The 15458-nt window shown below is 36.9% G+C and overlaps 1 protein-coding gene across 7 annotated transcripts in view; it reads right to left on the bottom strand.

Moving 5' to 3' along the window:
- Positions 1-15458, bottom strand: part of F8 (coagulation factor VIII) — a 166848-nt gene that overhangs the window by 128947 nt on the left and 22443 nt on the right. For all 7 annotated transcript variants that reach the window (XM_085684580.2, XM_085684583.2, XM_085684579.2 and 4 more), the window contains one exon: positions 12774-12986. In XM_085684580.2, coding sequence (XP_085540706.2) covers positions 12774-12986 — 213 coding nt within the window. The remainder of the gene's footprint in view (positions 1-12773; positions 12987-15458) is intronic.

Genomic DNA, 15458 nt, shown 5'->3' with positions numbered 1-15458 from the left:
ACAAAAGCTATACTTGAAGTCTGACTGGTATTACATTAAACGTGTACATTGGTGGGAACAGATATCTTTACTGTGTTGAATCTTGTAGCCCACTGTTACAGTTTGCTTTCTATGTTTGTGATAAACAACATGACCAAAAGCAAATTAGGGTGTTCAACTTACAGTTGTAGTCCATCATTGAAGAAAGTCAGGGCAGGAACTCAAGGTGGAAACCTTGATACAGAAACTGAAGCAAAAAGCATGGAAGAACATTGCTCACTGGCTTGCTCCCCATACTTACTTTGTCCAGCCTGCTTTTCTATAGCACCCAGGACTACTTGCAAGTGATGGTACCACTCACAGTTAACTGTGTTCTCACATAACAATCATTAAGAAAATGACCTGCAGGACAGCCTTAAGAAGGCATTTTCTCAAATGAGGTTCCCTTTCTCATATGACTAGTTCATGACAAGCTGACAAAAAACTAATTAGTACATCTATGAGCATAGTGCATTTCTCCACTTAAATCTTCTTTGATTTCTTTCACTTACATTTTGTAGTTTTAATTTTGCAAGCAATTGTGCATATTTTGTTTAAAATGTGTTTTAAATGTATTTAAAAATGTATTTCTACCAGCCTATAATTCATAATCCCAGAGAACCTAGACAACAATGAGGACCCTAAGAGAGACATGCATGGATCTAATGTACATGGGAAGTAGAAAAAGACAAGATCTCCTGAGTAAATTGGAAGCATGGGGACCATAGAAGAGTGCGGTAGGACAATGGTCTTGTACTCTGTAAAAGTTTGTCAGTTGTTTAATAAAATGCTGATTGGCCAGTAGCCAGGCAGGAATTAGAGGTGGAGTGACCAGAACAGAATTGTAGGAAGAGGAAAGCCTTAGTCTGCAATTGTCATCCTGATGCAAAGGAAGCAAGATGAGAATGCCTAATTGATAAAAGGTACTGAGTCACATGGCAAACACAGATAAGAGTTATGGGCTAATTTAAGATGTAAGAGTTAATAAGAAGCCTGAGCTAATAGGGCAATTAGTTTATAATTAAAGGTCTGTGTGTGTTTCTTTGGTACTGAAGGACTGTAGGAAAAGGCAGGACAGAAATCTCTGTCAATAGGAGAGGGTAAAAGGGAAGGGGAGAGAAAAGGAGGGGAGCGTAGAAAAATGTATAGCTCAATAAAATCAATCACAGTAAAAAATATATTTTTAATTATTCTTTGATGGTATGTTGAGTACAACCAATTTTTATCTGTTAATCTTGCGTTCTGCAAGCCTCCCCAACTTTGTTATTTATAGGAATTTTATTTAAAATATCTCTGGTATTTTTAATACATAATCAATTATGTTTTATGTAAATAGGAACAATAATGCAATTTATGCTTTTTAATCTTATATTATCATAGGCAAGACTGTCAATGCTACATCAAATAAAAGTAGTTAAAGAGTTTTGTTCCACTGTAGTAGAAGATCCATCAGAGGGATAAGTGTGCTCCTGACCCGCGGCAGAAGCCTGGCAATGGAGCACAGACATAACCCGACCGCCCTAAATCCCTGGTCAATCTGCAGGGGCTGCTCCACCCTGCTATGCCCTTTCTTCTCCTATTCTATCCCAGATTTCACCCAAGAGCCACTTTCCTTCTTCCTCTCTTCCTCTGGGCCATAAAATTCCCCACCTCAGCCTGTTTGGGTGTTGGGACAGAGTGGTAAGTGCAACCCGGCAGGAGGGAGTTCCAGTGTTTCAATAGCCTGCTTGCAACAAGGTAGGCCTTTTGTCAGCGAGATTCCTGGCCAGCAAGGGGTACTGATCCTGTAGCAGAAGATCCATCAGAGGGCAAGGTCCCTGGCCAACAAGGGAACCTGACCCAGTACTAGAAGACCCATTGGAGAGCATTTGAAGGAAGAGATGGGCAGGCGCCAAGGCAAGAATTCCTCCAACAATCTGAAAAACAGCATGAAAACACCAGACACCAGCGATCTTACAACAGAAGGACTTGAACACCCTAATCCAGAAGAAGTGGAAAAAAGTGCCATTATGAAAGCAATAGAGTCCCTTAAACAGGGGATGAATAACTCCCTTAAAGAAATGGAGGAGAAGTATAACAAAAAGTTTGAAGAAATGAGTAAATCCGTAAACGATACTCTGGGAAACCAAGAAAAAACAATCAAACAGGTAATGGAAACAGTTCAAGAATTGAAAACTGAAATGGAGGCAATGAAGAAAACACAAACTGGGGGCCGGCTGGGTATGGAAAATCAAGGTAAATGAACAGAGACTACAGAAATAAGCATAACCAATAGAATACAAGAGATAGAAGAACGAATCTCAGATACTGAAGACACCATGGAGAAAATAAACACTCTGATCAAAGAAAACGGCAAATCCAACAAATTCTCATCACAAAATATTCAAGAAATCTGGGACACAATAAAAAGACCAAACCTAAGAATAATAGGGGTAGAAGAAGGAGAAGAATTGTGGATCAAAGGCTCAGAAAATATATTCAACAAAATTATAGAAGAAAACTTTCCCAACCTAAAGAAGGATATTCCTATGAAGGTTCAAGAAGCATACAGAACACCGAATAGACTGGATCAAAAAAAAAACCATTCCCTTGCCATATAACAATCAAAACACAAAACATACAGATTAAAGGAAGAATAATAAGAGCTGCAAAGGAAAAAGGTCAAGTAACTTATAAAGGTAAACCTATCAGACTTACACCGGACTTCTCTATGGAAACCATGAAAGCCAGAAGGTCTTGGATAGAGGTACTGCAGAAACTAAGAGACCATGGATGCATAACCAGACTACTATACCCAGCCAAGCTATCATTCACAATCAATGGAGAAAACAAAATATTACAGGATAAAAACAAATTTAAACAATACGTAGCCACAAACCCAGCCTTACAGAAAGAAATAGAAGGAAAATCACAACCCAAGGAATCCAACATTGCCAACAATGCTTACAAAAATCAGACATCTAGCAACCCTTCACAAGCACAACTCAAAGAAGGGAAACACACAAACTCTACCACCCCCCCCCCAAAAAAATAACCGGAGTCAACAACCACTGGTCATTAATATCAATTAATATCAATGCACTCAATTCACCTATAAAAAGGCACAGACTAAGAGATTGGATACGAAAACAGGATCCAACATTCTGCTGTTTACAAGAAACATACCTCAATCACAAAGACAGACATCTACTCAGAGTAAAGTGTTGGGAAAAGGTTTTTCCAAGCAAACAGACCTAAGAAACAAGCAGGCGTGGCCATTCTAATTTCTAACAAAACTGACTTCAAACTAAAATCAATTAGAAGAGATGGAGATGGAAGTTTTATACTCATAACAGGAACAATTTATCAGGAGGAAGTCTCAATCCTGAATATCTATGCCGCTAATATAAAAGCAAACACTTATGTAAAAGAAACACTTCTAGAACTCAAGGCAGTCATCAAAACACACACACACTAAAAGTAGGAGACTTCAACACACCTCTCTCACCAATGGACAGGTCAATCAGACAGAAACCTAACAGAGAAATAAGAGAATTAATAGAGGTAGTGAATCAAATGGACTTAGCAGAAATCTATAGAACATTCCACCCAAATAGGAAAGAATATACCTTCTTCTCCGCAGCTCATGGATTCTTCTTGAAAATTGACCACATACTTCGTAACAAAGCAAACTTTCACAGATACAAAAAAATATTAGTAACCACCTGTGTCTTGTCAGATCACCATGGATTAAAGTTAGAATTCAACAACAATGCTACCCCCAGAAAGCCTACAAACTCATGGAAGCTGAACAGTCAACTATTGAATCACCCCTGGGTCAAGGAAGAAATAAAGAAAGAAATTGAAGTCTTCCTTGAATTTAATGAAAATAAAGACAAATCACACTCAAACCTATGGGACACTATGAAAGCAGTGCTAAGAGGAAAGTTCATAGCACTAAGTGCCCAATTAAAGAAAACGGAGAAAGCACACATTGGAGACTTAACAGCATACCTGGAAGCTCTAGAAAAAAAAGAATCAGACTCATCCAGGAGGAGTAGAAGACTGGAAATAATCAAACTGAGGGCTAAAATCAACAAAATAGAAACACAGAAAACGATCCAAAGAATCAATGAAACAAAAAGCTGGTTCTTGGAGAAAATCAAGAAGATCGACAAACCCCTATCCAAACTAATCAAATGGCAGAGAGAGAACACACAAATTAATAAGATCAGATATGAAAAAGGGACATAACCACAGACACAGAGGAAATTCAGAGAATCATTAGATCTTACTACAAAAGCTTGTATGCCACAAAATTGGAAAATGTACAAGAAATGGACTTTTTTTTAGATAAGTACCATATACCAAAGTTGAACCAAGACCAGGTGAACAATCTAAATTAGTCCTGAAGAATTAGAAGCTATTATCAAAAACCTCCCTACCAAAAAAAGCCCAGGACTAGATGGTTTCAATGCAAAATTCTACCAAAACTTCTAAGAAGAGCTAATACCTATACTCCTTAAAGTATTTCACAATATAGAAACAGAAGAGTCATTGCCAAATTCTTTTTATGAAGCTACAGTTACCCTGATACCAAAACCACATAAAGACATAACCAAGAAAGAGAATTACAGGCCAATCTCACTCATGAACATCGATGCAAAAATTCTCAATAAAATACTGGCAAACCAAATCCAAGAACACATTAGAAAAATTTTCCATTACGATCAAGTAGGCTTCATCCCAGAGATGCAGGGCTGGTTCAATATACGCAAATCTATCAATGTAATCCATCATATAAATAAACTAAAGGAAAAACCATATGATCATTTCATTAGAAGCTGAAAAAGCATTTGACAAAATCCAACACCCCTTTATGATAACGGTGTTGGAGAGACTAGGGATACAAGGTTCATTCCTAAATATAATAAAAGCTATTTACAGCAAGCCGACAGCTAATATCAAATTAAATGGAGAGAAACTCAAAGTCATTCCACTAAAATCAGGAACATGAGCAGACTGTCAACTCTCTCCATACATCTTCAATATAGTGCTTGAAGTTCTAGCAATAGCAATAAGACAACATAAGGGGATCAAGGGGATTCAATTTGGAAAGGAAGAAGTTAAACTTTCAATATTTGCAGATGGTATGAGAATGTACATAAGCAACCCCAAAAACTCTACCAAAGAACTCCTACAGCTGATAAACACCTTTAGTAATGTGGCAGGATACAAGATCAACTCCAAAAAATCAGTGGCCCTCCTATACACAAAGGATAAAGAAGCAGAGAGGGAAATCAGAGAAGCATCACCTTTCACGATAGCCACAAATAGCATAAAATATATTGGGGTAACTTTAACCAAGGAAGTGAAAGACCTATTTGAGAAGAACTTTAAGTCCTTGAAGAAAGAATTTGAAGAGGATACCAGAAAATGGAAGGATTTCCCTTGCTCTTGGACTGGGAGGATCAACATAGTAAAAATGGCAATTCTACCAAAAGCAATCTATAGAGTCAATGCAATCCCCATCAAAATCCCATCAAAATTCTTCACGAACCTTGAGAGAACAATAATCAACTATATATGGAAAAACAAAAAACCCAGGATAGCCAAAACAATCTTATACAATAAAGGAACTTTGGGAGGCATTACTATCACTGACTTCAAACTCCATTACAGAGCTACAGTATTGAAAACGGCTTAGTATTGGCATAAAAACAGAGAAGTCGACCTATGGCATTGAATAGAAGACCCGGATATTAATCCACAAACCTATGAACACCTGATTTTTGACAAGGGAGCTAAAAGTATACAATGGAAGAAGGAAAGCATCTTTAACAAATGGTGCTGGCATAACTGAATGTCAACCTGTAGAAGAATGAAAGTAGATCCATATCTATCACCATGCACAAAACTCAAGTCCAAATGGATTAAAGACCTCAATATTAATCTGACTACATTGAACCTGATTGAAGAGAAAGTGGGAAGTAGTCTACAAGACACGGGCACAGTAGACAACTTCCTAGGTAGAATCCTAGTGGCACAGACAATAAGAGAAACAATAAATAAATGGGACCTCCTGAAACTGAGAAGCTTCTGTAAAACAAAGGACACTGACATTAAGACAAAAAGACTACCTTCTGATTGGGAGATCTTCACCAACCCCTCATCAAACAAAGGTCTGATCTCCAAAATATAAAAAATAACTCAAGAAACTAGACAATAAAACTCTAATTGAGCCAATTAAAAAATGGGGTACTGAACTGAATAGAGAATTCTCAACAGAAGAACTTCGAATGACCAAAAGACACTTAAGGTCATGCTCAACCTCCTTAGCAGTCAGGGAAATGCAAATCAAAACAACTTTGAGATACCATCTTACACCTGTCAGAATGCCTTAAATCAAAAACACCAATGATAGCCTATGCTGGAGAGGATGTGGAGTAAGGGGAATACTCATCCATTGTTGGTGGGAATGCAAACTTGTGCAGCCACTTTGGAAATCAGTGTGGCGGTTTCTCAGGAAACTGGGAGTCAACCTACCTCAGGACCCAGCAATTCCACTCTGGGGAATATACCCAAGAGACACCCTATCATACTACAAAAGCATTTGTTCAACTATGTTCATAGCAGCACTATTTGTAATAGCCAGTACCTGGAAACAACCTAGGTGCCCCTCAATAGAAGAATGGTTAAAGAAGGTGTGGAACATATACACATTAGAGTTTTACTCAGCGGTAAAAAACAATGACATCTTGAATTTTCCATGCAAATGGATGGAAATAGAAAACGCTTTACTGAGTGAGGTAACCCAGACCCAAAAAGAGGAATATAGTATGTACTCACTCAATAGTGGATTCTAGCCATAATTAAAGGAGTTCGAGCCTATAATTTGTGATCCTTCAGATGCTAAATAAGAAGGTGAACCTAAAGAAAATCATATAATTATCCTCCTGGATATTGGTAGTAGACAAGATTTCCAGGCAAAACTTGGGTGCACGGGGGTTGGGGGTGGTGGAGTGAATGTAAGGGGAGATGTGTAGAGACAAGGGAGAAGGGGAGGGTTCGGGAATGCTTGGGGGAATGGGATGGGTGGGATGGAGGAAGGGTGGATATGGGAGCAGGGAAGTAAATATCTTAATTAAGGGAGCCATTTTAGGGTTTCCAGGTCCATGGAGAGGTCCCCAGATTGTTCCTTGGGCAGCAGAGGAGAGGGTGCCTGAACTGGCCTTATCCCATAGTCACACTGATTAATATCTTGCATATCGCTTCCATTTGGCGATGGATGGAGATAGAGACAGAGACCCACGTTGGAGCAGTGGTCTTAGCTCCCAAGGTCCAAATGGGGATCAGAAGGAGGGAAAACATGAGCAAGGAAGTCAGGACCACAAGAGGTGCATCCACCCACTGAGACACTGGGACGTATATAATGGAAACTCACCTAGGACAGCTGGACTGGGATTGATGGAGCCTGTGACATCACTGGACACTCTGAATGTGGCTGGCAATGAAGGCTGACTGAGAAGCCAAGGACAATGGCACTGGGTTTCCATTCTACTGCATGGACTGACTTTGTGGGAACCTGGTTTGTTTAGATGCTTACTTTTATAGACCTAGATGGAGGGGGGAAGACCTTGGACTTCCCACAGGGCATGGAAACCTGACTGCTCTTAGGACTAGAGAGGGAGGGAGAGGTGGGAAGAGGGAGGGAAAAGGGAGGCAGAGAGGAGATGGAAATTTTTAATAAATAAATAAATAAATAAATAAATAAATTTTTAAAAAAAGATCTTGTTCCAAGTCTTATTAGTGTGAAAGCACTTAGTTTTTCATCACTTTGAGATTAACCGTAGGATCTTGTTGATCTTTTAAAATTTTATTTTTGAGAGAAGGCTCAAGTATCTCAGGCTAGCCTTCAATTTGTTATGTAACAAGGATGCCATCAATTCCTGATCTTCCTGCCTCCAACTCCTGAATTCTGGGCTTATACCATCACTACTGGTTTAACTTGAAGGGTTTTGTTTTGTCGTAAAAATTCAGATTGAGATGTACCTTTCTATTGCTAGTTGAGGGACTCTCTTTTCTTTCCTCCTTTCCTCCCTCCCTCCCTTCCTTCTTTTTTACAATCTGTTTATTGACCATTCTAGTTAGCTTCTCTGATTAGCTCTGTCATGGCCATTTATACACATGGTTTTGTTTGAATATCTGTTTTTCTGTTCTTTTGTGCTTATATTTAGAAATTATTAGATTATAAATTAATTCTTTTTATAAAAATTTGAGGAACCACCAAACCATCTTCTAAAGCAATTTTATGTTTAAAATTTCTCATATCCTCAATATTTACTGTTTTTCATATTTTTTAAAGATTTCATTTTTAAATTATGTGTACTTGTGTGGCTATATGTAATGCAGGTACCCATGGAGTCCAGAAGAGGTCACTGAATACCTCTAGAGCAAGAGATTCCACGGGTTTATGAGCTGTTTACCATATGTGCTGGGAATCAAACTCAGGTTCTCTGCAAAAACAGCAAACTCTGAGTCATCTCTCCAGCCTTTATTTTTCTTATTTTAAAAACTGTAGATCCATATTAGTAGATGTAACATGAGGGGCCGGCTTTAAATAGGAACGGTGGGCCTCTTCCCGCCACCCGCCTCCTGGCTAGCTTTACCTGAAATAATTACATAGAAATTGTATTCATTCAAACACTGCCTGGCCCATTATCTCTAGAGAGTTAGTTACTGGCTAACTCTCACATCTTGATTAACCCATTTCTAATAATCTGTGTAGCACCACGAGGTGGTGGCTTACTGGAAAAGATTCAGCATGTCTGACCTGGTGGCTGGCTGCATGGCGTCTGCCTCATTGCCTTCTTCCCAGCATTCTGTTCTGTTTACTCTGCCTACCTAATTTTCTGTCCTATCAGAGGGCCAAGGCAGTCTCTTTATTAACCAATGAAAGTAACACAATAGACAAATAACCCTCCTCCATCAAGTAGATATGAATTAGTATCTCATTTTTATTTTGATTTACTTCTCCTTAATGGCTAATGGTATTGGTGTCTTGTGTGCTTGCTGGCCATTTCTATATTTTTTGATTCTTTTATTTATTTTTGTTGTGGCGGGGATGGAAACTAGGGGCCTTTCACATACTACATAAGGGCTCTACTACTGAGCTAAATCTCCAGAGACTATTTGCACATTTTCTTTGGATACACATCCTTACAGATCTTTTACCCATTTTAAAATCCAAGTTGTCTTATTATTGACTTCAAGTTTTCCTTGCATAATCCAGTTATAACTCACTTATCAAACATGATTTTCAAATATTTTCTCCTATTCTAAGCATTATCTTTATTATTTTCTTAATATACTTTTAAGTTCAAAAGCTTGATGGATTATCTAAAAAATGATTGGTAAAAGTGTAGTTATGAAATTTTGACACTGTGTTTTCTTTTAATTTTTTGTATTATATCTTTGATCTACTTTTTTTTCACAGACAAGTGAAAAACTTTAATTTTCCTTTCTTTTCCTTTCTTTCTTCCTGGCAGGGTATGTGATCAAACAGTGTCTATACCAACACTGATGACAACAAAAGCTTATACAGAGAGCCTCAGTCTAGGCATGTTATTAGTTTTTCAAAAGCCCAGAGAACTTTGACAGGTGTACCAAAAGGAGATCAGCCCAAACCAGGAACACCCAAGCAAGGTGTGACTTCTTTTGTTAAAACAAAGTAGCTGGAGTCTTCCTCTTGACTTTTCTTTTTCTTTGTATAGCCAAAGGGGGAAAGGCATTTTAGGAGTCTTAGCTTTAATCATTATTACCATTCCTAAGGGACAGTCCCAGCTACACTGCTATGGAACCGAACAAATCATCCTTGGGAGTTGGTCTGCTCCTTCCACCAAAATGAGGACCTCTCTTGTTTCTGTTGAGCAGCATATATGAGGCTGTTTGGACCTCAAGCTTTGCTGGATCGTGACCTCCCAATGTGCATTTTGCTGTATCCATTTCTTTATGTGGCTTCTGAATATCAACCTCAGATCATCAGACTTGTTCACCCAGCATTTGCCCCTCTGGAGCCATCTCTCCGGCACCCTATTTTGATACCATTTTCTGCCTCAAAAATGGTCATTATTATCTACTTTTGAGTTAAATTTTGTATGCAATATGAGAAGAAGCCCAATTTCATTACTTGTTTTCATGGGTATAGCCAGGTCTTCCAACATTGTGAAGAAGCTAGCATCTACCAAATCAAATGACCATACATTTATGGGTTTATTTTTGAACTCTCATTTTTATTGCATAGATCTTTATACTTATACTTATGGCAGTACCCATCTTCTTTGATTATGTATTCACAGTATTCCAATTTTCTCCATATTCATGTTTACTTTGTATGTCTTTTTCCCATGCTTTGTAACCTATGCTATTGTTATTGAAATGTGTTTCTTGAATACAAAATATAAAAGCAGTTCATGCTTTTTATATACAGTATGATAGTTTCTGGTCTTAATGTATTTAGATAATTTAAATCTCATACAATTACTTATGTTTAGATATAAATTTATCATCTCTTTATATTTTTCTTGCATTTTTGTTTCTCTTTCTCCTTTTATGCCTTATTTTAATATCTTAATTTCTCTAATTTAACTTTATTATATAGTATCATATAATATTTTATTTGTTCTTTGAGGTATTAAAATGCATATTTAAGATTTTACTGTCATTTACATGAGTTATATGCTAGTTGGAGTCAAATTTAAATTCTTTTGCATACCTTTATGGGTGTGAGATCTTTCCTTTATTCTTTCTTTTTTTGTAGTACATATACACATTTGAGTTTTATTCAGCCACAAAGAAAAAGAATAAAATTATGTCATCAGCAAGAAGATGGATGCCACTGGAAATAAGCCAGACTCAGAAAAGCAAATATTGCAAGTTTTCTGTCTTTAGGGTGTGTGTGTGTAATATGTGTGTGTGTGTGTGTGAGAGAGAGAGAGTGTATGAAAGCAGAAGCAAAAAAGATATGTTGAGAAAAGGGGACTAGAAGGAGGAGATGGTGAAGGCAGAAGGTTTGGGGGTCTTTTTTCTAATCTCTTTATTTTTCAGAGCTATCTCTTTTTGGTTCCTTAATCAGAAGATGCCAACTGTTACATCTTAACCAGATCCTTGTTTGTTGATTTTGGTTCCTGTAGGCGTCTGTTGCCAGCCATTGTCTCTGCCATGGACATAGCTGGAGTTGGTGCACGAAAGAATGGAGGAAAGGACTAAAAAGTTATTTCTCCCCATCCTCTGAGCACTAAAAGATACCTTTCCAGTTCCTGGAAGCACAGTATTCATTGCCAAGTTTCAAGCTATGCTTTAATACAGGTTATATAATCCTACAAGGAGAAAAGGGTCTATCAATTTGCTGGTCCTTTGAATTCTGGTGCTTTCCCTTATCTGTAACCTATTTTACTTACTTTTAGAAGTTTCAAAGAGTTAGGTTGTAATTTTTATCAATTTTTGTCAAATAATTGAATGTAGTCAAAGGCAAAGAGCAAAATGTGTTTACTCCATCTTATCCAGAACTAGACCTCTGGTGATAATTTAATTCTGTCAAACTATTTGCTTATAAACTTACTTGTATGTTATATGTGTCATCATTATTTACATCACACAATTAACTCATTGTGGGCTTTGTTATTAATTGTGGCTATGAAACTGAACTCAATATAAGAAAGACCAAGTTTCTAAACGAAGTAATTATACACTTTAGTCTTCTCCCCCTTTTCTGAAACACATTCATTATTATTCAGAAACAGTATGTTCCTAGATTCTTTGTTCATCCCCCATAAAAATGTGGAGTCCTATGGACCAGCTTTAGTGGTATGACATAACAGAATGAAACAGAAGTGATTAGAAACGTAATGCATCTTTCCAGTGAACTCTTCTTGAGACCATATAAAATGTCTGGTTCCCTTGTATTGCTTATTCTAAAAACACTATGTGGCTATTATCTTAGTTAAGCCTTTCAATCATAGATATAAGACATATGAAATACTTTTGAGGTAATCTCAGCTCTGACCATTTTTTTTACTATAATACTATTGTATCCATACACAAGACAGTTTCAAATTCCATGATGCCAAAGATAACTATCAAAAATAATATTATTATTGCTCCACCAAATTGTGGAGTTATTGAACAATAGATAACTAAAACAAAAAAAGCTCCAATTAAGCAGATTTTCCACACAAAATAATTAAAATCAAAATATAATAAGTTTACTTTTTATAAGTTTATGCTATTAAACTATAAATTAAATAACAAATGAACAATATTAGAATAACATGTCATGAGTAAATACATTTTTTCTCATATTTGTGTACACCTTTGGTTGACAAAATAATCACCTGAACCAGTCAGTATGTCACTGCTCACAAAGACAAATGTGCTTTGTCTCCAAGAAACTTTTAAGAAAATTCGGAGTTTTCAAAAAGTAAAGGAGAGAAGAAACACTGCTGAGATTACCTACAGATTACAGTCGAATAAAGCAATTATTTGGAAGCAGCAACCTAATTACAGATCACAGATGTTCTTGAGCTAAAGTTCACTGTATTACATAGAATGAGTTCACCGAATTACACAAAATAGATATTATTGTTTTAATAAACTGGATTATTATCCTTTCTATCACTATATTCGGGGGGGAAGGCCCCCATTTTCAGAGCAAAGAATTTAAAGGCTCACAGCATCAACAGAGTCTGTCTTGTCCTTCCATTATTCCATATAATTACCTTCTTTACACACTAGCAAAGCTCCAATGAGGCCTGAATTCAAATCTTTCACCAGATCCACATGAGATAGATATGAATAGGTGAGACATGGAGGGTCAGAAGCCATTGGACCATTCTCTTTCAGGACCTGCCAAACATAGGTATGACTTTCACCAGGAAAAACTTTATCATCTTCCTTCTCTCTTTGACTTGTCTGATCTTCATATTCAGCTCCTAAAGGAAGAAGGCATAAAATTGGGGGTTTTTTGTGTGTGTCTATTGTCAACTCAGAAACATGTTATGCTCATAGATGATAATGAAGTCTACATAATAGACTTTTTCAGGATTTTGAAAGCTCTCACCATAAAGAATGATAAATTTTTCAAGGAGATAGATATATTCAATGTTTTAAATATTCCACAATATATATCTATACTAAACATTAAATATTATACCATTACTATTTAGTATATATATATATATGTGTGTGTGTGTGTGTGTGTGTGTGTGTACAAAATAACTCTTAAATTTTAAAACACATTGTGTCAAAACATTACACTATTCCTCCAAAACATAAGCAACTTGTGGGATATTAGTTTAAGATGTGTTACATTCATTTATGCTGTGAAACACTTGTTAAATGATGCAAAGATGTATTGTATTCATTTTTGTTGCATTTCTTTAACTCTGTGAAGCTGTGTTACTTTTCCTAACTAAAACACCTGGTTGGTCTAATAAAGAGCTGAATGGCCAACAGCAAGGCAGGAAAGAGGGAGAGGTGAGGCTACCAGGCAGAGAGAATAAATAGGAGAAGAACGGAAAGATCTAGGAATGAGAAAAGGAAAAGAGGAGGACACGAGAGTCCAGCCACCTAGTCAGTCACAGAGTATGAAGGAAAAAAAAGATATACGAAATAAAGAGAGTTAAAAGCCCAGAGGCAAAATGTAGTTAAAGGAAAATGGGATAATTTAAGTTAGAAAAGCTGGCTAAAAACAAGCTAAGGCTGGGCATTCATAAGTAAGAATAAGTGTCCGTGTATTTATTTGCAAGGTGTGTGGTGGACACCCCAAAGATTAAAACCACCAACTACAGCAACATTGTCAATAAAAAATTCTCTTTATATTAGAAATAAAAGCATGATGACCCAATTTTATGCCCAAAATTACTGTCAAAAAATGGTAAACTCAGCCAGGCGTGGAGATACATGCCTTTAACACCAGCACTCAGTAAGCAGAGGCAGGTGGATCTCTGAATTCAAGGATAGTCTGGTCTACAGAGCAAATTCCAGGACATCCAGGGCTTACAGAGATATCCTGTCTCAATAAATAAAACAAAACACAAAAAGACAGGCTGTCACAATCCACAACCACTGTGAATTCATATGCACAACAGCCTTCCTTGTAGTTATTCACTGCCTCTGGTTCTTGCAAGCTTTTTGTTCTTTTTTTTCCTGCAATATTCCCTGAGTCTTGGGTGAAGGCAATGTTTAGGGATGAGCATTTCACAGTCTCTCATTCTCTGCACCTTGACCAGTATGGGTCTCTGTGTTAGTAGTCATATACAAAAAAGAAAGAAAAAAGAAAGAAAGAAAGAAAGGAAGAAAGGAAGAAAGGAAGAAAGAAGGAAGAAGAAGAAGAAGAAGAAGAAGAAGAAGAAGAAGAAGAAGAAGAAGAAGAAGAAGAAGAAGAAGAAGAAGAAGAAGAAGCAGCAGCAGCTTCCCTGAGAGATGCACTAACATATGGGTATATCATTAAGTCATTAGAAGTAGGTTCAGTATGTCTATTTAGTAGAACAGTGGTAAGTTCTCTTCTAGGGCCTATGATCTGTTTAGCACACACATGTACCTACATAAACATGCACACACAGAGACACACACACAGTAGACATTTGAATGATTAAAAAGGAGCAGCTATAAAACCTTGTATCTTCCAGAGGTGCTTGACCCCCAATCCTAAAGTAAGTAGTGAAAATTATGTTCTTGTTGAGACCTCCTGATTCTGTAAGCCAGTAATATTGCCTCCATTCTTGCATCTTTAGCCTAATTCAACTCAATTGAATAACAAATATGTCCTGGATAAGTATTTTTTAAATATTTTTCATTTTCCCTTTTCTTCTTCCAAACTTTCTTATATATCCTTTCTTGCTCTTTTTCAAATTCATGACCTCCATTTTTATTGATTGTTATAACATATACAGGCACTGGACACACTAGGATGTGACAGAGAGGATTTAAAGATCAGGTTTTTATTTAAAAGGATAACACTATTTGATGAATGGCATAGAAATAAAATACTAGCAAAAAATTATTAATTTGGAGGAAGTTTCAGCAGAAAAGAGTGCCTACTGTTCTTGCAGAAGACCTGGGTTCAGTTCCCAATACTCAAATAGCAACATACTATTATAGATAACTCCAGGACCAAGGGATCCAATACAATCTTCTGACCTCTGTGGGTTCCCATGTGCACATGGTATACGTACATACACTCAGGACACATGTACAAACAAAATAAATAAATACATAAATATTTTTAAATTTTCACTCATTTACTTAAATATTTACTGAGTTTTTGTTCTTTATCAGGCTCACCTATAAGCTGAGAATATAAACAACTTTACACTATGGAGCAGAGAGTTTACAAGTACAGAGTAAAAACTATTTCTGATTCTTGTTGGCAACTAGCAGTCTCCTTTCATTAGATTTATGCA

This window comes from Myodes glareolus, chromosome X (genome assembly GCF_982192425.1).
Source record: "Myodes glareolus chromosome X, mMyoGla1.1, whole genome shotgun sequence".
Classification (NCBI taxonomy): Eukaryota; Metazoa; Chordata; class Mammalia; order Rodentia; family Cricetidae; genus Myodes; species Myodes glareolus.
The sequence above is the reverse complement of the archived record's forward strand: the minus strand, read 5'-3'. Positions and strand labels throughout refer to the sequence as shown.